This window comes from Hippichthys cyanospilos, chromosome 5 (assembly GCF_059441005.1).
Source record: "Hippichthys cyanospilos isolate Australia breed blue-spotted pipefish chromosome 5, RoL_Hcya_1.0, whole genome shotgun sequence".
Taxonomy (NCBI): domain Eukaryota; kingdom Metazoa; phylum Chordata; class Actinopteri; order Syngnathiformes; family Syngnathidae; genus Hippichthys; species Hippichthys cyanospilos.
In genome coordinates, this window is record NC_142373.1 from 13757565 (window position 1) to 13781390 (window position 23826).

Sequence of the window (23826 nt, forward strand, 5' to 3'; positions counted from 1 at the left end):
TTTTTTTTTTTTATACTTCTCCTAGGAGTGTGGTTGTGTGTCTCTCAGAATCTGCTGATTTGACTCACAGGAAACGCAACGTCCTCAGAAGATTTAACAAATGATTCGATTGTTTTACGACAGTACTTCCATTCTTTACGGGCAGGTGTAACACATTCAATATGGCTGACTCGTTTACGTATCGATCAACAAGCCCACTTATTTTTTTTTTGTTTCCAGCGTGGTTTTGCCTTCGATGCCTTTCAATATGATACCGATTGTGCTTTACCTTTGAAAATGCCCGTAGTTCATAATTTAAATGTGTTATAAAATGTAGTAAAATGTTTTTCGAAACTTCGAATTCGTCACACCTTCTGAGTTATTTACGAAAACGGGTACTAGCGCCCTCACCAGCACCGGAGGAGTCTGTGAAACTGCGTTCCAAAAATAATACTGTGTACAGTTTTAATGTCTGATTAACTATATTGCATTTACAATGTGTGGGTGTGTTTATCGGCGTCGTTCTTGATTAAATTAAATAAAACGAACAATGAAACGAAATTCTATCACCGTGAGAGGTTGGGCACCTTTCCAAGCGCTTAACCAGAAGACTTCCTGAAAGTCAAGTGCAATGAAAACGAAAGTCAAAAGGAAACGTTACTGCACATGTTGAATGACACTGACGGGACAACGCATCGGGTAATTACGAGCACACAACAAACTCTTATTTTGATTTTTTATGTCATGTAAAGGTTCTTTGAATTTAAACCAAGTCAATGCAGTTTTCATTTAGGTGTGCAGAATGAGCCAGTGGAAGCAAATTCAGCAGTTGGAGATGACACTCCTGGAGCATGTGGACTATTTGTATGATGACAATTTTCCAATGGAAATCAGGCAGGGTCTGGCCACTTGGATTGAGGCTCAGGATTGGTGAGTAGCACAAAAACGAAAGCTCGATATTTTCTCGAAAACAAACCAGGAGTGGATATATATTTTCCTTATTTTTGTAGGGAAAAATGAAATATTTTAGATGTTTTAGAGATATTTTACATTTATTTGAGATATATAATGTCGTCTATAATTTAGAAAAGGCCCTTGCATGTTGGGAAATATATTTCTAAAGAAAATTGTTTTATTTTCACGAGCCATGTAGCTTCCAGAACAAAATTTTGCTATAAAGTTGTACACCATGTGTGCAAGAAAAAAGATGCTTTTGACAAAAAACATAAATATTGCTTACACAGTCTTTGATTATTCGATTATTTATTCCTGCGATTTTGGAGGCAACCTTACCTCACGACACGGGTATGTGATTTTACGGGATAAATAGTTGACGGGATCATACAATAGGAAAAAAAGAAAGAAAGAAACACCAAGACAGGACAGCACAGGGATTTTTTTTTTTTTTTTTTTTACTTCGGTCTGGCACTGTATTTATGACTGCTGAGATCCAGCCTATCGATTTATATCCACTATTGTGTCTATTTGGTCTCAGCAAAACATCAAATTTAATTGTATTCCCAACCTGCACGAGACATCATTGGACATGCTTGGATGTCCTCTACTGAACAAATTAGGACACAGTAGGGTAGCCTGAATAATTCCAAAGATTTTGACCAAACACAGTACACACACATGAATGCGAGTCTGGTTGTCAACTACAAGGCCTGTAAATGAAAATGTCACTTTTGAGTCAGTGTAATTTTGTCTTAAGGGACACGGCGGCCGTCGACGAGTCCATGGCGGTAGTGCTGTTCTCCAGCCTGTCGTCCCAGCTGGACGCAGCGCTGTCTCGGGAGCCCAACTTCCTGCAGAGGCACAACATGAAAATCATTCATCAGCAGTTGCAGGTACGTCATTTGCTTTGGGGGTGTGCACTTAAGCGCAAAAGGAAGTCAGGCCGGCTTTCATTTTCTAATTTTCAATCAGCTTTTGTTTGCCTGCTTGTTTGCTGTCACCTGACACAAAAACAAACAGGTTTCACTCTGCATTTCTGTTTTTACAAGGCAACAGCCCTCAGTTATCATCAGATGATTTGTTGCAAAACCCTTTGTTAACCTTTACTCCTTCCTGTTACATGTGTGTTGCAGAGAACAGCAATTAAGTTAAGGGTGTGTTCACCATTCTAAAGTCTCATGAACTGGTTCAGAAAAAACGTCATCTTTAATCCCATTACTAATCCTATCCATTAATATGTAGTGCCTCTCAGCGGATGGTTGATTGACTTTCTCAAAAAAATATTCTTAAAAAATCTCTAAAATATTTTTTTTTGATAGTAGTTTTTTATGTTTGTTAGTTTTCTTTAATATGTCTATCTTTGTTACTTTATAAGTTCCTTTAAAAAAATATTATTACAATCAAAAATATACTTTTTTGTAGTCATTTTGACACCAAATGTCCCTAAACTTTTAGGAGAGAAAATTAACTAATTAAATAATAAATAAAATGTGCCTTATTTTTGTCCTATAATTCAACGTAGATAAACATGCAGCAGATTTTCATGAACAATTTTAGTGAACAATGGCAAAAACCTCTTGTAGGTGATGTGTGAGTCATTTGCATAAAAAACAAACTACAAAAAACAAACAAACTGCTGCCCCCGTCCTTCAGATGAACGAACGATTGAAAATCCCTTTTTACCACAAAAGTTTTTTTTTTTTTTTTTTGTGGCCGAGAGGGGAAGTTGGCCTTTGACGTCTTTGCCGTTTTCTTTTCCAAGTTGACGTACGGTGCTGTCGTTGTAGGTGAAATATGCCAGCAACCCGGCGGCCATGGTCCGAATCATCAGCAAATGCCTGAAAGAAGAACGCCGCATCCTCGCCGCTGCCTGCATGCAGCAGCAGGTTTGTGTGTGAAAAGTCCCTATCGCCAACAATTGATGTTTCCATTTGACATATTGACACGACTGTGACAACTTTAATATCATCTAAAATTAATTTGATGACTAAATATTTTTTGTGCAGATAATGCTTTTAAAAACTCAAGGCTCACGAAAAGGCCTTTTCATAATTCCATATTTGTAGACAAAATATTCACCGTTTTTTTTCCATCTGAAAAGGGCTTAAATAAGTACTTTCTTTTAAATTCTGTTTTCAGCCTTTTATGAAATGTTTTTTCACCCAAGTAATAATAATAAAGTGCTCTGCCTTTTTATTTGATTTTTTTTTTTTTTTTTTTAAATTTTGACACTACATTGGTAGTGGTATCTCTCGGTGTATTTTATTTAGCAACTCCAGAAGATATATTATCTAGTATCATCCGCTTTTACTTCAGGCTGGTATGCTGGAATTTTTTTTCACTAATAACAACGAACAGCCAATGAAAATTGTGATTCACCAGGGAGACATTGCACTGGAGACATTGCTGCAAAATTCGGTGGTCCTTGAGAGGCAAAAAAACCTAGAACACAGAATCGGGATGATCCGGACAAGTGTGCAGGTCAGAAATAAAATCACGTCAATTCATGAACTGTATCTCCGAGTAAAAATGACTGCAAAACCATGATTTGTACGCAGATGATGGACCAAGGAGTCAAATACATCGAGAACATGCAGGATGATTTTGATTTCCGCTACAAGACCCTGCAGTCTCAAGGTTGGGCTTTTAAGCGAAAAAAGTAGAAGAAAAATGCAGAAGAGCGTGAACTTCCGATCCGCGCTCATACCATATGTTGTCGATGTGTGGTAGATCTATCAGAGAGGAACTCTGACTTCATGAAACAGGAAGTAACAAGACTACAGGAAATACTCAACACACTTGACTTCAAAAGGAAGGTACAGTATTGACCAAATGCTGATGTGTTCTCAACAACAGCTGAAATGTTCCTGGGGAAATTTGAGAACTTTTTTTCAATCATGTACACCCTGTGTAATATTTATATAACAAAGCAAAGCAATTTTAGTTTTCAAAAAAAAGTTTGCTGTGCCATCCATGTCTGATTTATTAAATCTTTCAACTACATTTGGAATGGTACCTCGAGGGGTATTTTTTTTCCACGAATTAGGAGTTGACATCATCGGTTTTTGTAGCTGTTCCAACTGCTGGAAAATTGACAGTGAGCACCCATATAAAATGTAACTATACAAAGGCATACATAATAACAAAATTGAATAATGAAGGCGTTTTATGTTTCAATTAATGTGTTCTTAATTTAGAAATGTTCTCTTCCTGACATAAAAAAACATTTTATTAGTTTTGTTGAGACCTGCAAGAACCCTGTTACCATCTCACATATCCCCTGAAGTACCTTTACATACCCCGGGGGTACACATACGCCTATTTGGGAACTACTGTTGTATAGGGCGCTACGCTACTGGCCAGGGGCGGAGCTACGTGGTGGCCAGGGGTGGCCATGGCACACCTTGGGGAAAATTCTGATGTCTGTGATATTTCTTGCATTTATATTTTTTCAACTCTTTTGCTAGGACATCTTGTCCAAGATAGCCGTGGTCATTCAGGAGATCGATGACCTGATGAAATCTCAGCTTGACTCGGAGCTTCGCGACTGGAAGCGCGAACAGCAAATGGCTGCCATCGGGAGTCCCCTGACCACCAATCTTGACCAGCTTCAGAGTTGGTAAGTGAGATGATATTAAAAGGAAATCTTGTTCCATTTATTTGCGATATCGCAGTGGTTCAATGATTTTTATTGTTTTCTTCTATTTATTGTTCGTGTTTGTTTACCAATCGCTGCAGAGCCATGAACCACTGGCATGGAGGATGGTATAATTTAGAACAGGGGTGTCAAACTCATTTTTGTCGGGGGCCATTTTGTAGCGAGAACTTCCTTCATTGGGCCGATATGTTGAGGAAACCAAGTGGATTTTAAATGATCTTATTCATTTTTTTACCGTATTATTACCGTACACAACAAATTGATGGCTTAGCTGTTTTGAGATCAGAAGTAAAGCATTCTAGTTTGTTCATTTATTGTTTATATTACAGAACAAACCAAAAAATCTCAACTTTATTTTTCATTATACACGACAAGCTAAAGTTTTGGAACTGAGTTTAGCAAGGGTTATGGAAACTTATATGATTTGCTTTCGCGGGCCACATAAAATGACATGGAGGGCCGGATTTGGCCCCCGGGCCTTGAGTTCGACATCTGTGATTTAGAAGGAAACTTTAAAAAAAAATAATAGGCCAATAGAGAATGCATTTTCGTAGCTAACGGTTGTACTAGCAAGAAGTTGTCACGTAATGCACTCTTTTTTTTTGTGTGTGTCCCGTTCTGGTTCAGGTTCACCGTGACAGCGCAGAGCCTGTTCCAGGTGAAACGGCAACTGGACAAACTGGGGGAGCTGGTTTTGAAAGTCACCTACGAGAGCGACCCCATCCCCATCCAGAAGCCCCAGATGGAGGAACGCGTCAAATACCTCCTCTATCACATCATCAAGAGGTGCGGCCGTCGCCCAGGCGTCGCTTGGAAACGATGTTTTTGAAAATAATATCGCCGGCGTTTCCTCAGCTCCTTCGTGGTGGAGAAGCAGCCCTGCATGTTGACGCATCCGCAGAAACCGCTCGTCATCAAGACCAACGTGCAGTTCGCCACTAAAGTCAGGTACGTTCCCCGGATTCCGACTCAGAACCCCTGGCTGTGAGGCGGGCCTACTTTGCCGTTCCAAAGCCAAGATGTTGGTCCTCCGTGCACATTTTTTCATCTACCAGGCTGCTGGTTCAACTGCCGGCATTTGATTACCAGCTCAAAGTCAAAACAACATTTGACAAGTGAGGATGTGTTTCTTCCTTAATGCGAATGTTCGCTCGTTAAATTCTGTACCTCCTTCCGAACCTTTGTTTTTGTGTATTTGTGTGTGTATTTAGGGATCTCCCTCCTGGCCGAGTGTAAGTACAGAAAACCGCAAAACAGGATGTAATACTCTTGTTCAAACTCAATGTCCATCCGAACGTAGTAAAAACAAGACTTCATTTGCATTTCTATTCATGGATGTCATTTGCTTCCAATAAACAACAGTGAATGTTTTGGTCCCCCTTGTTTTGAACCTCAGAAGCCGGCAGTTTTTCATCGTGACCAATACCACCAAAGCCATGGATGTTGAGGACTACTCCAATGGCTGCCTTTCGGTCGAATTTAAACATGGGGTATGCTACTTAAAAAATTGAGAAAAAAACTGCGAGTAATGTGTCTTTTCGTTGATGTTGAACTTCTCAATCACAACAGTTGAAGGAGAGGAAAAACGGTAATTCCACAAAGAGCAATGAGGTAACAACCATTATTTCACTCATCATCACTAATACTTGTGTTTGTTTGTTGATCTTTGACATTAATAGAGCAGTGTTTTCCAAATAGTTGTTAGTGTGAGTTTTACAGTAAATCTCATTGAATTTTTTTTTTAATACTATGAAACAAACAGGGGCGGCTCGGTGGCTCAATTGCACGTCCGCCTCACAGTTAAATGGACTCGAGTTGAAATCCACCTATCTACAGCCTTCCTGTGTGGAGTTTGCATGTTCTCCCCGAGCCCATGCGGGTTTTCTGTGGGCACTCGGGCTTCCTCCTACACTCCAAAAATAAGCATGGCAGGTGTATTGGACATACTAAATTGTCCTTAAGTGTGATTGTGTGCGCAAATGTTTGTTCGTTTCTGTGTACCATGCGATTGGCTGGCAACCGGTCACCTGGGATAGGCACCAGCAAGCCCGTGACTCTTGTGAGGATTAGCTGCTTTAGAAAATGGATGGATGGATCAATAGATATCTTGGACATTAGTCACAGGACCCGTACATTGTTCTTTTCAAATTAAGAGCGAATTAATTTGAACATTAAGAAACTTTTTTTTTTTCCTCAGGCCATTTTCAGCATTTTAAATTAGTTAAAAATGTGCAAAATGTAACTGACAGGACAGACCAAACATGTCGATTTCTGAAAGAAGTTAGCCATCTTTAGACATGCAGGGTGATTGCAACCATTGCTGTTGGTGTTTTGGTGTGCAAAAAGGGTTGAAATTTTTCAACTGAGCCCAACTTTAAGTTAATGTTACATGAATTTGATGCCAGTGTAACGTTTGCATTCCAGACTCTGCTATGTGTAACAGAAGAGCTTCACTCGCTGACTTTTGAGGCCCACTTCACAATGCAGGGCCTCAACATTGACTTAGAGGTAAGCGCTGACGTTTATTCGCGCATTCACTGCGAGTGACGACAATAGACGGCAAAGATCCATTTCAACTGGGCTGGTAGGGAACGAGTTGAGTGTCCGTTTTGTTGGCAAATTTCTTACTTACAGACGTGTTCGCTGCCGCTGGTAGTCATTTCCAACGTGAGTCAGATGCCTGCTGCCTGGGCCTCCGTCATGTGGTATAACCTATTCAACCACCAGTCCAAGGTGAAGAGACACCATGCTTGTTTGTTGTATAATTTCAAATGTTTACTGGCACCATTTTTACTGAGCAATCTATTACGGTTGAAAAAAAAATGGATAAAATTCATGACGGCTCGCTCGTTGACACATATTGGCAGGGGTTTGATATCATGCTTAATTCATACAATGGATGACTTTGTCAACATGCCATGTTAAGACTACATTTTGGGGTTGACTTCTCCTTTAACAAAAAAAAAGGGGTGGATAAAATATCGCAAAAAGTAGTGATGGGAAAAGGAAACCGCTTGAAACACTTTTTTTTTTTTTAATCCTCTTGGAGGCATTAAAAAGAAAGGCAAGGTAAATTTCAAATATTTCTGCAGCATGCTGCCTTGGTTTTCAAACCAAGAGCACCATCTAGAGGAGTAAAAAAGTATCGTAAGTGCTTCTTGAGGTGTAGTTAATTTTCCATCATTACTCAAATCTTACTTATTTCATTTATCTGGGACATCGCCTTCAGAAAAGTATTTGCAATAAAATAAGGATTTTCAACTTTTATTTTATTGTTTATTAAATGTACAGTTAACAGTTGCTGAAAGTTGATTTACATTGCTTTTTTTTTTCTTTTGTTAATATTGAATAAGATACAGTTTTAGGTTACCTGTGCAATTTTTATAGATATAGATTTTTGTATTAATATAAAATCTCAATGGCATATTTTTATGGATTTTTGGGGGGGATAAATGGTACTAAAAGAGTATAAAGCATCAAGGTAATCAATTAGTTTAGTACTTTAGTACCGAACTGATTACTTTAGGATGAGATTTTCTAAAGTCATTTATTACTTTAGTTTTTCATTCATTCAGTACCGGTATCTGTAAAGTACAAAAAATGTCTTTGGGTTCAAAGGATGAAATGAAATGAATAACCCCAAATGTTGGCTTCCTCTCCATTTGTGTGAGTTAATCATTTTTGTGCGTGTGGTCATGCTCGAACAGAACTTGGCGTTCTTCAACAGTCCACCGCGAGCGACGTGGGCTCAGCTCTCCGAGGTTCTCAGCTGGCAGTTCTCCACCAACTCGGTTCCAGGCCTCAACAAGGAACAGCTCCATATGTTGGGAGAAAAGCTTCTCGGTGGGATTGCTGGCAAAGTGCTACGCATTTCAGAAGTTTGCTGCTTTTGCCACCATCCATTTTGGTTTTTCTTTCAAATATTTATAGGGCCACGCTTCTCCAATAGTGACCAAGTCTCCTGGTCCAAGTTTTGTAAGGTAAGTGGAAAGCAGCGCGCACACAGTGATAGAAATGATCCTTTTCACTTATTTTTTATTATTACAATATTCTTTTTTTTTTTTTCCTCCAGGAGAATATTACAGGCAAACCTTTCAGTTTCTGGATATGGCTGGACTCCATCCTGGAATTGATCAGGAAGCACCTTCTGTCTGTGTGGAATGAAAAGTTAGAACTCACTTTACCGTTTTCAACATTTTGATTTTCTTAAAGGGGTAGTCCACTTAGCCTTTTTCAGCAGGGTAAAAGGTACTATTTTGGCTCAAATTTGATCACTACATTATTTTTCGAGCGCAAAACCAGTTCAGCTCAGCTTGTGAATGTCACATGACCAGCGGGTGAGCTCTGATTGGTTGTTACCCAGGCCTGGCACTGGTGATGTCAGTTTAGGCAACAGCAAGTGGAAAAAGGTATTAATTGTACAGAAAAAAAAATCATGTAGTCACCAAAATAATCACATACAAGATGTAGCCTTTTTACTCTTGAAAATTGCTCAACAAGTGGACTATCCCTATAACATTGTCACTTTCATCTCAATTTATTTATTTTTTAAAATCTCATTGTCCATCTAAGGTTAAATTTCAAATTTGAAGGTCCTCAAAAAAATATCAATCGATGGTTTAACCTTTTAATGTCAGATGTCTGGTTTAAAGTAAAAAAAACATGAAAAATCTAAGCTTTGAACAACATTGAAGAAGCTCTTGCACCATTTTTTCATTCTGCTGCAGGAGCATAGCTAGAATTTTTTTTCTGTGGGTTGGCACGCGCATTCGCGTTTTATGAAATAAAATCACCATCTAAAGTCACCATCTAGCTCCGCCCCTGCACTACCGAAAGGTTTGACCCAAAATGAGCAATGTTTTTTCGTTGTTGTTGTTTTTCGTAGCTACATCATGGGTTTTGTGAGCAAAGAGACAGAGCGCGCTCTGCTTCGGGAAAAAGAGTCGGGCACTTTCCTCCTGCGTTTCAGTGAGAGCCATCTCGGAGGAATCACCTTTACCTGGGTGCAACATACGGACAGCGGTGACAACCTTCAACCCATCCATTTGCTTTTTCGCTCATTCATTTCTTTTTAATTCATTGATTTGTTTGTTTTGGAACAGGAGAGGCCACGTTCAACTCTGTGGAGCCATACACCAAAAGCCGGCTGAACGCGCTCCATTTTCCCGACATCATCCGGGACTACAAGGTGATCTCCGATGGGGTGGTCCCCAAAAACCCGCTCAAGTTCCTCTATCCTGACATCCCCAAAGACGAGGCATTCGGACAGCTTTATAACAATCTGCCAAGCAAAGGCACGTATTCCACCGCTTTTTTTCCCCTCCATCAAGATTTTGTTTGGGTGTTTTTAATCAAATTGTATTTTTTTTTCCCCCAGCCTACCCGTACATCCCATCCACACTGATCCCTTGCTCTGAAATGTGGTTAGTCCATTTCATATTCAAATATATTCACGTGATGCGTTTTCACAAAATCAGGCTTCTGTATTCTACCTCTACTTTCAATTCCATTTAGAAATGATATATAATACAAGGAGGTAGCTCAGAATTTGATTTGTTACCAATTTGAAATCCTTATAATTTTGAGGAAAAAAAAGTGTTCGTTTTGGCACATTCTTCTTTAAATGGCACACTTCATCCACTAATCCCTCATTTTCATACACTTTCATTATTTTCATTAAGCTTGAATTACTTGGGTCAGTCTGAACAGGCCCAAAGTTCATGATGTTAACTTGGTCTTGAAACTTAGCTTTAAAATGTCTGCCTTCACACGCTGTCAACTTAAAAAGTCCCCAAATCATATTTTAATATAATTTGACTCAAAATATGAATCTAAGGATGAAGGATAAAAACATCATGGAAGGTTGAGAGAATGCTAGCATGTTTGTTGTTGTTCTGCAGCAACCCCAAAGTAAGCCCGCCGTCACCTCCTTGCGATTCGCCCGAGCCCCCGATGACCCCGGGCGAGTTTGACATGCTCAACCAGACCTTGTGCTTCGATATGGATGTTGTGAGTTTCAAATCTGACCTAAAATCTCATCGTGTCCATTAATCACCAAGTACCTCTTCAAACAGTTGTATTCTTCACACTAAACGGTATGTTGCTCTTTCTTTTCCAGATGCATTCTCCATATTCAGAGTAAAGTCAGACTCAGAGAAAGTTGACTCCTGGGACAAGATTCAAGCCAGTTTAAAAATAAAAACGCTCAAGAAATAGTTTGGTGTAGATTTGTACTGAAATTGTATTTTGGCTTTTTTTTTTTTGCATTGCATGTTTTCTTATGTTACATAAATAACCCCGAAATGCATCATTTATTCCAGATATTGTATTTGCCTCATTAGTGCACAGTAAAGTGTCTGTATCTATAATCATTTGCTACACTCCACTCACTTAACTCACTTTAAGTAGCCCTATGATTGACACTATTTAACATTTTAATGGCAGTAAAACGCCTGATTCTACTTCTTCATTTATTCCGCTATCCTCGTGAGGATAAACGGTCAAGATGATGGCTGGATTGGTGTGTCAATGCCGGCCGTACAGTGAGAAGTACGGCCCACCGACGAGACGGTTCTTGAGACCCAAATTAAGTTATTTTTTTTCTTTCAAACTTCTAAAAAAAATGCCTACATCAATAATAATGTGTAAACCTAGGGGACTCTCATATTATTGTTGCTAATTTGCAACGCCTGCCTGCCGTCACACAGTTGAGAATTTTATGTAGTATGAATCTCAACATTTTTTATACGCCCGATTTAACCGTGTTACTTAAAGTAGACGCTAAAAAGTGTTGTATTATTATTATTTGATTAGAATACTATTTAGCAACAGTTTTGTGGCGACGAAAAACCGTGTCCAAGTATGACGTTTGCTGATGCGGAAGTTCATTACGTCACCGCGCATGACAAGGGCGACTCGCTTTCATTTATTCTATTTTATTTTATTCTTCTTTTTTCTTTTTGTCTGTTGTTTCTGCGAGGGACTTACATTTACTGTGGTTGAATAAGAGTGTTTTTTTTTTTTTTAAGCGGTATGGACTGAAAAAGGAGCGACGCTCGCGGGGGGGTGGGGGCGACGGGCTGTTAGTTTCAGGGAATCACGTGGCCTGGCAGGTTGTCAAATCCCGGGAAGAAACCAACTCCAGTTTCCTCAGTTGTCTTTATTTGTTCGTTTGGACTACACGCTACGCACCGTGACAAAGTGGCCATATAGGTAAGTCATTCACCTTCTGCATTTGGCTTTGTTTTAGCACAGAGACATATTCGTGGCGCAACTCTTATCATTGAAATAGTTTTTCCTGACGCCACTTTCCTTAACCTCAATACTGTATTTCCTGCGTCACAGAGACACGAGAATGGATTGAGCATTGGTACTCCTTTACCTGTGGAAAAAAATGGTTTGCCATAAAATTATCGTTAAAAAAAAATTAAGAAGCTTTTTTTAAGATGCTATTTAAGATGCTTCATTTCATGTTGGCTTACGGTATTCATGACTTAACCCACTCCCACCAGCTTTAGCGCAATACAGTAACTAATGAAGTACAGTACTATATATGACCTTGACAAGCTGTGAGAAATATAGGCAATAATATTGCACAAATTGCTGATTCGGAATCTCCATGATCATTCATTTGTGTGTTTTGCATCTGATTGTAAAAACAACCACCCTAAAAATCCCTGTGATTTATTTTGAGGTGGGCGGGGATTGTAGCGAGCCACCTGTTTTCAAATGTGCGGATACGGAGTCAAATTTTTATCATAAATTCTCTGTGAGGAGCCATTTCAATTATGCGTGACATGTTTGCACTTGTTCTGTACCGCAGGTGGGCTGATGGCTCAGTGGCAATCACTGCTGAGTTTGGACAACGCCTTCCAGGCGCAAGTGATTCAGTTCTACGAAAGGAAGTTCCCCAGGCACATCCGCCATTATTTGAGTGTCTGGATCGAGAACCAGGATTGGTAAATTCTACTGTCTCGTTGATTGATCAGGACTATGAATAGTATAAATACAATGCACATGGGAAAAGTTGTTGTATTTTAAACCAAGTTTTGAAAAGGCAAAAATCCATGATGTGTTGCTTAAAGGGGAAGTCAAGTCCCAACAGGAAGTTTTCATTAATTGTGGGATAAGAATTAAGCCGCAACATTGGGAGACAGTGGAAAAACAATGTGATTATCCTTCCACGTAAGGAACTGCTGTAAAAATTCCAACTTTCTTGTATTTTATGACTTTTTTTTATATATCTATGAGGAGACTTTAAGGAGAAATACGATTAGGGTTATTTAAAATAAATATATATTTTTATTTGACGACTTAATGTTGATTCCAAGAATTTACTTAAAGGGATAGTGTGGAAGATTAAGAGTTTTTTTCATTATTGACAGCAGGTGGTGCTGTAGGTGCTGCATTTACCTTTGTCCATAGCTATAACCAACATGGCCGCCTCGAGAGAAGTGCCACCCCCCATGTAATGTAATTTAATGATAATTAGACCTATGATTACATTTAAAACATACCGTTGGTCATTAAGAACACATTCATTTATAAGTTTTTTTAAATTTACAATCATTTAATTTGTTTCTTTTTAATGAAGCACACTGTCCCTTTAAATTAATATCTGTTATTAGCTTCATAGAAAATAGTTGTTGAAAAATAGTAATAGGTATGATTAATTATGGGAAGTCTTGCGATTGATTAGTTACTTGAGCTCTGAGCAACTGTGATGTCATTATCAGGCGACAGGAGCCGCCGAATTTTGCAGTGTCATTCATATTCCACAAAGGCAGTATTAATCAGAATGTTGTGTTTGGATTAGTGGGGCTACATAGAACATATTATTGTCCAAAAAACTTTGGACTTGACTTCCCCTTTAAGGGCTTGAAATGTCTCGGTCACTGTCAGGCATTCGGCAGCTGTAGATGAGCAAAAAGCCCGGACATGTTTCAACGCTCTGCTGGTTTATTTGGAAGAAGAATGGCGCCGTTGCATCACCGAAAACAACATTTTGCAGGGGCCGGATTTTCCAGGAATCAAAGAGGACTTGCTGGTGAGCCACACTGCTACGCCTTGTTGCCGCCGTTCTTTCACAATCTTTGTTTTTTCACTTGTGCGTACATTCTATCACCAAATCTTTTTTTTTTTTCTAGAATCGTTTTGAAAAGGAGCCAAAGAGCCTGGCAGCTATCCTCTTCGAGTGCCTAGAAGAGGAAAAAAAAATCCTGCGTTCTGCACAGGTGAAAAGAATGTCACACCGTCATTTCTGATTCGTTCAAATATAAGATGGCAACAAAGAGGAATAGAATGCTGCGAGGTTTTATGAATGAAAACAAACGAAATGTGTAAAATAGAGATAGAGCGACGTAAATTTTCCGGGACGATACCAATTGTTAGTAGTCAAAGGGGTCAACAATCGATATTTGAGACCAATTTTCATTTGTGAAAGGGAAAATATTGGCATCGGAATTTTTAAAATCAAAACTTGAGCCTATAACATTGTTGGAATATTTTTAAGAATATTTCAGCAAAAAGCTCTACTGTGTAGACCTTGAATTGTGAATTTCCTGTGGGCCTGCTTCGCTCATGCACCAGGGACAATTTGTTTACAACCACAAAACGATGAAAAGTCACGCAAACACACTGAGTAAAGTTTTTGGGGTTCCAGGGGCTTGTCTGTCCAGCTGAGGAAATGAAGCTTACGCCACTGGACGCCAAAATTGCAGAACTGACGAGGATGTCCCAGGTTTCGTATTTGACATCGGCCTCGATAAAACGTTGCGTCCGCTCTCGCTAACCTAAGTTCTCAAATTGAACCCAAATGCAGGAGATCACCAATGAAATCGAGGCATGGAAAAAGCTGCATGAAAGGATTCACACCAGCCACGGTACGTTAATTTTGCTAACGCAACACAGCGGTAGATTTGAAAGTGACGCTGACTTATTTTTGTGTGTGTGTGTGATTAGCAGAGGAACAATGTAGTGCGGAGGTCAACTTCTTCATGCAAACCAAGCAGGTAACACGCAGAATCAATCGTTGATTTAATAGAGCGTTTCATACACAACATATGTCACACATAGTACATAAAAGTACATTTTAAAGAGGTTACAAACAATGAAAAAAGATTAAAAAGCAAAATCAAGACAAAAAAATAGGAGATAAAGTACAAGAAGAATATTTTCACAAACACGATTTTAAAACACCTGATCATAAGTATTAGGATAGAGCCTCACTGTTGGCTTTCAAACTGTTTTTAACTCATGTAATGACAATGCACACCAGTAAACAAATTTACAGTTTGCAAAGTAGTCACTATTACACAATTTAGCAATGAATTGCTTCATGTTCCAATCCATTTGTTCTTAATTTGAAAACAAAGTGGTAGTGTTCCTGTCATGGTATTACATTAGATTTGATGACACATGCAACAACCCTGTTGGAAATAACCCTGTTGAAATCCCACGTACCCCTGAAGTGCCTTCATTTACCCCCAGGAGATGCCGCTTTTATGTTCGCAGCTCTTACTCCAGCTGATTCATGACGTGCTGAAGACAGCCGAGGACGCAGTGCAGACGCTGATCGGCGAGGCCTTGCCCGAGTGGAAGCGGGGGCAGCAGCTGGCCTGCATCGGAAGCCCCGTCGACACCTGCCTGGAACCTCTGCAAAAGGGGTAGCGAAGCACTTTTAGCTAGCAGGTGATAGGGAAAACCTAGCCTCCTGAAGCACGTGATCATTTTTTTCCTACTTGATGGTGTCCTTGGTTTAAAAATGAAGGCGAAGCAACGGTGCCATCCAGAGGAGCAAAAACACGTCAAAATTGTTCATGAGGCTTCATTTTCCCGTCATTACGTTTAGCTTCGCTTCAGCAAAACCCAACACACCAGAGGAGAGTAATCTAAAATAAATGATTCTCTTTATATTTTTCAAGCTTCACAACTGTGGCTATGGCGCTACAACAAATCAATCTGCATCTCACAAGGCTGTCCGAGGCCAACGGGAACCACGACGGCACTGGCGACTCTTTTGCCCAGATGCAAACCTTCATCGAAGTTTTGATGAGCAAACTCCTTTCCAAGTAAGACTCTCGTCTCGTTGGGACATCCGCTTGCGTCACGTTATTTTCAGTGCGCAATACATTGCATTTTTCAGTGCGCTAGTAGTGGAAAAGCAACCCATCATGTCCAGTATGCCAAGTATCCAGCAACCTTTGATACTGAAGACCAAATCCTCCTTCACTGTGGGACTCAGGTAAGAATGCGGCCATTGTTACTTTGAAAGGTCAGGAAGTGAGGACCTCCTGTCTATGGGTCATGTATGCAGCCTTTTCCAAATTCAGCCTTAGCTGATGACATTCCGATTCATCCTGGATTGTCAAGTTTATTCGCCAGATATTTGTTTTATGACCGTACTATATCCAGAAGATAGCTAGTGTAATGTCATCATTTTTTTTTCTTTTGACACCTTCTTGTTGTAAAACTTAACCAAATGATGGCATACGTTTTGCAATGGTCATGATGACCCAATTTTGCTATAAGTTTCTTCCTGTTCCAACTAATTTGCTCTTAATTTGAAAAGAAAAAGTACTATTTTTTATTTTATGCAACCAGGAATGCCGCGTTGAGATTAAAATGCCTTTTTCAAGAGAGTAATGGTGAAAAGGTAGCGAATGTTACATTCTCAAGAAAATTAGAATAGAGTGAGCAATAATTTAAAATGGCATGCAAATGAGATAAAACAAGTATAAGTGAGGGAGGGGATGTTTACTTCCCTGTCTGGATTTGCAAGCGTCACCAGAACAGAATTTAACAATAAATTATTTCATGTTGCAATTCATTTGCTCTTTATTTGTAAAGAAAATGTACTGCTCCAAATTTCAGTCGACTGATACATGCAGAAAACCCTGTCAAATTTTTACACACTTCCCAAAGTGCTTTTGTGTTCCTCCTAATAACCAACTGCATTAGACAATATAATGAACATCTTTTTATTTTTGTAAATGATCCCATCTTTTTGTTTGCTCTTCAGGTTCCTGATAAATCTTCCCGAATTCCGATGCCTGCTTAAAGTCAAACCTGTATTTGACAAGTAAGTCCAAGACGACATAAGTTTTGAGGCGTTTAAGAAGTAAAAACATTTTTTTTTCTTTGTTATGTTTTTTTCCCCCTGACATTAAGGGATGTAGCTGAGAAAACTCAAATGAAAGGGTAAGTAAATTGTGGAAGCAGTTTAATTAACTACTAAGCGTTATTTTACTTCTTCACGTGTACTGTTATCTTGCAGTTTCCGGCACTTCAAATTCAGTGCGGACTCCAGTAAGGTGCTGGACGTCAACACTGCTGGCCATTGCTTGGTTGCAGAATTTACTGACTTGGTAAGAAGCTTCAAAGTGAACCCATTAAATACTAGTAGATAATATCCAAGCCATATCTATCCATCTATCGTATTATTGCATTTTCTTCCAGGTACTGGAGGAAATCAAAAAGAGAAAATCACATGAGGTAAAACGTGACATAATTTCTCATTTGTTATATTATTGTGCTCTCCGTGGGTTAGTATAATCATGTCATCCCAACCTTTTTTTCCAATGAGGTACCCCCTCTGAAATATATTTTCTGCTTAACCAAAACTACGCAAAGCATTTTGGGAAAAGACATTTTTGGAAAGGTTTGGGGATCCCTTATCTAAGCTGTCTCTGCAGACAATTTAGGCTAAGTTCACACTTGCAGGACTTCATGCTCAATTTCGTGAAATCCAATTTTTTTTGTTAGGTCGTTCACATTTCCAAATAAATTTGGATTTATGTAATATGTGTTTGAACTCAAAACGCTTCGAAACTGTCCCGTATGCACATTGAGGACACTGACATCACAGACTGCAGGCGTGCTTAACGTGTTTACGAAAGTACCTGGCAATTTTGACAACTGTCATAGCAGAATATTTTCAATGTGTTAAATTCAGGGAGTAAATTAAGCAGAGGAAGGGTGAGGTTTTTTTCGTCATCGCATTTAGTGCAGTGCCAGCAACGTCTCCTGCTTGCTCCGAGCGGCTCACTCGCTCTGAACGACCAAGAGAGAGAAACAAAATACACCCATCCCCTTCAGTGAGTTGTCTCTGCCTCGTCCACTATTGTTGTTTTTGTTTTTCCCAATCTGCTCCCATGTTTTTGAGCACTGAACTGTGATTTAAGTCGCATGTCAAACCATCGGATAATTGTCAGATTAAGTGCCACGTACCCAAATGGTCTGGGTCGCATTTGAAAAAAATTGGAACTGTGTCATTCATACTGCCATCAAAAGATTAGATACATGTCAAATAGGGGCCAAAAATTGTAATTTTGTCACTTCAGGCTGCAGTGTGAAGTGGCCCTTACAGTGGCTCAGGTTTAGGTGGTCAAATTAACCAGTAGAGGGCAGAAAAGCATGGAAGATTTTTTGTGTGTCCTGCGGTAAAACACATGTCCATCACACTGGGTCTTTTTCCGTTTGCCAGAGTACTTTGACTGTTACGGAGGAACTCCACATCATTACATTTGTAAGTGATTTTCAGCATGCTGGACTGCACTGTCAAATCCAGGTGAGTGACATATTCCATTTGAAAAGAAAGCGCATAACTTGCCTCCAATTATGCCTATTGAAAGTTGACCTGTTGTAAAAAAAAAAATAATAGCTTCCCTTTACTTGGGCAGGCTAGCTCCCTTCCGGTTGTCGTCATAACGGCGACCCTTCAGGTTCCCAGTGCCTGGGCCTCGGTCATGTGGTACAACATGGCCACCAGCGATCCGCTGGTAATACTACAATGCTATTGTCTTGTCTCAACTTGTGAACAGCAACTGTCCCAATATTTTTGAAATGTTCAAATTGACATGTCATCGCTAAATGATGGAATTGAATCCCTGAAGTGCCAAGTCCGCCAGCTGGAAAAAAAATAATGCAGCCGAGATACTTGAACATTCGTAATGTACCCAGTTTAAATAAAGTGACAAATGGAAACAGCAAACCAATTAAGTGACAAAATTCAATTTGACCAGTTCAACTTAATTATCTACTTCTGCTGTTGTTTTTGCTATGATTTGGGTCAAAAATGACAACTGTAGTTTTTGTTTTGTTTTTTTCCCCCCAGAACCTGTCGCTGTTTTGCAATCCTCCTCCTCTTTCTTGGTCGCAGCTCTCAAAGGTTCTGAGCTGGCAATTTTTGTCCGTCGGAAAACGAGCACTGGACCAAAACCAACTCGCAATGCTCAGGGAAAAATTTATCGGTAAGAGTGACATCTGGGTTAAATGTAGACTGGTGGTTGTCAAAAATGGCATTATTCTTCACAGAGTAATGCAATTTTAACAGGCTTTCTGCATATACCAGCTCATCTCTTGTACGAGACTTGAACATTTAGGGTTTCTTTTCAAATTGAGAGCAAATTGATTGGAAGCAACTTATTCCTCAATTGTGTTATAGGGATTTGTCTCACTGTTTGTAGGCCTTAATTGTTAGATTTTATACAGATGTTGTAGTGCCAATTTTTGGCAGAAACAACTAAACTGATGACATTACACCATCTGTCTTCTGGAGTTCTGAATAAAAAAATACTGATGAATAAATGAAATAGTAAATAATAATAAAGAAATAGTGAACATCCAAAGCTTTTCCACTATTGTGCCCTTTATAGCGCAAGATGAGAATGAAATACAAATCTCTTCAAGGGGTGAATTAAAAGAAAACTGAGATCATGTGTTTGCACATGTGTGAACACCCTGCTAATTTGGATGTGGCTGTGTTCAGATTGGTCATCCGTCAATCACAAGGCACATATAGACAGACCACCGCTTAGCACTAGTCCAACATTCCCATTAAGGCGTTCATTTGTTTGAAATAATTGGTCGTCACGCTTTTCCCCTCAGAGGAGCCCTTTGGTTTTGTCCAGTGGAATGCCTTTTCTAAGAAAAATGTGTTGCTCTGGCTCGACGGAATCCTGGATCTGATCAAAAAGCACTTGCTGGATCTTTGGCGCGATGGGTATGTCAATTTTACAATCAACTTTGATCTTTTTATATATATATATATATATATACTCAGTGGATATCTAAAATGTTTTTTGTTTCTTTAGGCACATAATGGGTTTCGTGAGCCGAGAGAAAATCAAGGAGCTGTTGCAGGAAAAAAAGACGGGCACCTTCTTGCTCCGCTTCAGCGAAACCAACCAAAATGGCGCCATCTCCTTTAGCTGGGTGGAACACCACAACGGAGGTACAGCACCACTGTCCACATCAGACAGATGTCCTAGCTGGACAGGCGATGGGTTTATTGTGCCTTCATCAAACTAGAAGGAGCACATTGAATTTTTCCCTCTGCTGCCAGATCTGTTCATTTGCTTGGTATATCAGCGCTCATTTTCAAGCAGTCCATTCCACATTTCTCTTCTGTCTTTCTGTCTACTAAGGAAGTCATTTCTCATTGGCTCTATCAGTATCAGACAGGCTGCAGTATCATTGGCTGCAACGTCTGAATTGTATCAGAACTGAACAACACCCCCTATATTCTGCAGAATAGAATTAAAAGATGAAAATCGTCTATTTTTGAGCCATTGCTTACAACAATATCAGTGTGAATTTGCCTATTTTACAACAGTCTCTAACATTTGACATATTAAATCTCAATTTGGATGCTAAGTTTTTTTTTAACTAAAATGGCAAGTTGCAGCTGCTTTTCTCGAATCTTCCAAAGAGTCATTTCAAAATTAGTTTGTGGAAATGCATACTCTCTCTGTAAGTTCCACTAACAACCCAGGCTACACTTTGCTCTTTCCAAACATATAAAGCTTGTTTCTCTCAGGCAAAGTGTATCATGTCAACTTACCACCCCAGACACCAATTACTACTTTCCTACTTTAGCCAAAGCTTTGGAAGAAGAGTAAATATAAGTGAATTTGTGAAAAGCGAAGCACAAACAGGCTGTCTCCATTTTCAGAGGCCCAAGTGCACTCCATTGAGCCTTACACCAAGGTGGAGCTGGCGACCAATCCCATGCCCAACGTCATTTTCGACTTCACCTCCAGAGTCCACGGCAGCATCACCGGCAACCCTCTGCGCTACCTCTACCCGGACGTGGACAAAGACGTGGCATTCGGACCTTACTACACCCGCAAAGGTGAGCGCAAATCTCACGGCCAAACTTGTCTGTTGCTTACACGACTGGCAAAATGGCCAAAAAAGAACATCTTTATTTACTTCGAGCATTCTGGACTGAGTTACAATTTGAATCCATTTTCAGACAAAATTATGAATACTGATTTAAAAGTTTTACAGTTAAACTTAACATTCATAGCTTGTGCTTAACGTCCTTAAAAGGATAGTTTAATCATTGGACCGTTTTTACTAGTAAAATATTCATATTTTTCTATTGTAATTTGCTAACCGAACTTCTTGGGCCTTCATTTTTCCATCCCTGCTGAGCCTTAAGCACTGGCGATGTCATTTTCAGTTTTCCGCAAGTGGCAAAATGTGTTTTGAAAAGTAATAATACGCGGACAGCAATTCAGTTGTCAAATGAACTACAGACAAAATGGCTGAATAAGTGGATTTTCCCCGTTAAAGTTTTCTTCATGATGCTGATGACATTTTGGCAACATGAAACCAAAAGGATTCCTAACAATTGATTTGTTTATGATTTAATTTTCAATATTTTATATGTGCAGAAAAGCAGACGGCCGCAAGCGCGCCCGGTTATCTGTCCCGAAAACCCATCAATGTGATTGAGTAAGTGTGACCTCATGTAACTTCATATTGACATCATGTGACCGATGTTTTCTTTCTGTAAGCGGACTCGCTTTGATTACATGTTTTTTTTTTCCTTCCCAGTATGCCGACACCTCCTCCTTCTCCACCACAAGACGTCTCCATGGTGGACATGTTTCTCTCAACGCAAGTGGGTTTCCACTCGACGTTCTCCCATTTTTTCGTTATTTTAATATCGTACATAAGCGCAGTGGCACCTAATTGTGCGCGTCCTTCCGCAGGATGACTGTTTCCAGCCGATGGAGCTGTTCAACATAGCCGACGAGCTCCTCGACCAAGTTGACGGCTACACTTCAATCTGAAAAGATTTGAGGCCAGATATTCATGGACAGCGTAGCGTTACGGACCTCGACCTGTCGGCAGAAGACACTTTCCCCATAAAGTATCACTATAAACGGCCATGTAAAGAATGAGCACTTATCAAGTCTCCCAAAACTGGCCCTTTTTCCTTATGGAGTCATAAATCAATCCCGTTGTTATGGTGACCGGCCAAAATTGATCCAGTAAGTCACAGATTTAATTCAACCGCATTGTGGTGAAGTGCTGAAATTCAACAGAAATTTCTCCATTTATGGGTCTTCTGTTTAGGGCTGAGAAAACTATACAATCCGGGTGTTGAATATTGCAATGTGTATATTGTTGCGATTATTAAACATGTGCCAAAACAAATATGCTGTTGGCTAATTATGTTCCTTCTAATTATGTACCTTCACTGTGACGTGTAAGTGGTTGATTCTTCGGTTGATTTTTTTTTTTTTTATTATGAACGCGCAAGTTTCGCATACTACGAAGGCGTATTAGTATGAGGGTCACCTAGAGGGGAAAAAAAAGATGAGATGATACTGAAAGTCATCTTGCCAAGATTTAAAGTAGTCATCCAATTGAATCATTACTCTGTAGTCATTACAGTAACAGTTGTTCAGAAAGTTTACTATAAAGCGTAATAATAATTGAAAGTAATAAATTATAATTCAACTTTTCCCATTTTCTTTTTCAATTTAATTTTACTAAATATATATATATATATATATATATATATATATATATATATATATATATATATATTTATACATGAAATTATTGTCCATATTCTGTTCTTTTCGTGTTATATTATATCCGTATGTTTACTTTCTCAAATGCTGCAGTATTAGTGTAGAGTTTTTAGCCAATTAGAATTCAGCCAACGTGTGTCACTAGGCAGACTTCATGTCTGCCTGAGCCCGGAGGTCCTGTGCATTCGCTTGAACAGTATGAAGGCTTTTGGTCCACCATGTTTAAAGGTGGAAGTAGTTAAATAAAGTTATTTTAAAAAAAGAAAAAAAAAATGCTGCTCAACCAGCTAACGTTAGCATTAGCGTACATCGAAACCAGACTCGCGGACGCTTTTTTTTTTGGCCGAGAAAGAGCGAAACGGAAGTTCGACCTACGCGACTTTCAGCATTGGCGTCCATGTCAATACAAAAGGATTTATTGTTGGAAATGAAACGCGAAGACAAACTCTACAAGCAATTCATGAAAGTCTTTCTGAAGAAAAAAAAGAAGAAAGGATTTTGTACTGAAGAAACTTGGCGACAGCCGTTTTGGGTGAGTCCATTTGTTTTTGTCATTTTATGTCATTCATTTTCAATTGTCTGCATTCCCGTTAGTTTGATTTGGTCCACCTGTCTGTCTGGTGATACTTTGTCCGGTTTTGCACCCCGGTTCGGTCCTGCCTCATTTCCTTGTTAAAACTTCCTTTTTAGAGCCACATATTTCTCAGTTTTCCTGCACTTTTGGGGTCCCTTTCTTTCGTCCTCCCAACTCACCATGTCCAGGCTTAACACTTAAATTAAATTGCCATTTGTAAATTAGTGTACAATGTTGTTAAATTTTCTTGCTCTTCGTGGAAAAATAATTTGAAATTCTTATTACTTATTCTAAGTTTTGGTACGTAGAATGATAAGTTATAATTGCTGATGTGAGTTTATTGATGTTTGAATGCTCTGAAAAATAGCATGCGTAGCCATGTAATGCGTACGAGGGGTCCAGTGCGAAATGCACGGACCGCCACTGATATACACACACACACACACACAATTTGTATATTTGAACTGGTCTGACTTTAAAGAAAAATAGCAAGGTAAACGTGTAAGAGAAATATAAATGAAAATCCGCAATAGTGAAGCCATAGTAACCAAACCGCAATGTCGCAAAAGAACACTGCAATTTGTTGAGTCAGGAGAGGACGCATCACCTGTTTAAAATTAATCAAATAACGTGTGTGTGTGTGTGTGTGTGTGTGTGTGTGTGTGTGTGTGTGTGTGTGTGTGTGTGTGTGCGTGTGCGTGTGTGTGTGTGTGTGTGTGTGCATGCGTATGCGGTATGCACATAGTTGAACTTTATTCATTGATTTGAGATCCCACAACTAAATTGAGTGTCTTTCCCTTTTATGCACGGTCATCACACAGTGTTGG

General features: G+C 39.4%; 1 protein-coding gene across 1 annotated transcript; it reads left to right on the forward strand.

Moving 5' to 3' along the window:
* The first annotated feature begins 535 nt into the window (after positions 1 to 535).
* Positions 536 to 22042, forward strand: stat4 (signal transducer and activator of transcription 4). Its single transcript, XM_088415017.1, has 47 exons — positions 536 to 678; positions 773 to 909; positions 1694 to 1829; positions 2724 to 2822; positions 3319 to 3417; positions 3495 to 3573; positions 3667 to 3752; positions 4404 to 4555; positions 5222 to 5380; positions 5450 to 5542; positions 5650 to 5709; positions 5806 to 5826; positions 5991 to 6084; positions 6164 to 6205; positions 7019 to 7102; positions 7229 to 7327; positions 8302 to 8437; positions 8525 to 8574; positions 8667 to 8761; positions 9480 to 9616; positions 9697 to 9888; positions 9972 to 10017; positions 10495 to 10603; positions 10713 to 10732; positions 11790 to 11806; positions 12417 to 12552; positions 13496 to 13640; positions 13741 to 13827; positions 14256 to 14333; positions 14415 to 14475; positions 14555 to 14604; positions 15107 to 15258; positions 15517 to 15663; positions 15738 to 15836; positions 16614 to 16673; positions 16763 to 16792; positions 16869 to 16959; positions 17051 to 17086; positions 18078 to 18161; positions 18274 to 18372; positions 18708 to 18843; positions 19481 to 19595; positions 19687 to 19826; positions 20547 to 20726; positions 21274 to 21334; positions 21437 to 21503; positions 21595 to 22042. Exons 1-47 carry the CDS (start codon positions 646 to 648, stop codon positions 21673 to 21675), a joined length of 4410 nt encoding a protein of 1469 aa, XP_088271143.1. The 5' UTR covers positions 536 to 645; the 3' UTR covers positions 21676 to 22042.
* Positions 22043 to 23826: the final 1784 nt, after the last annotated feature.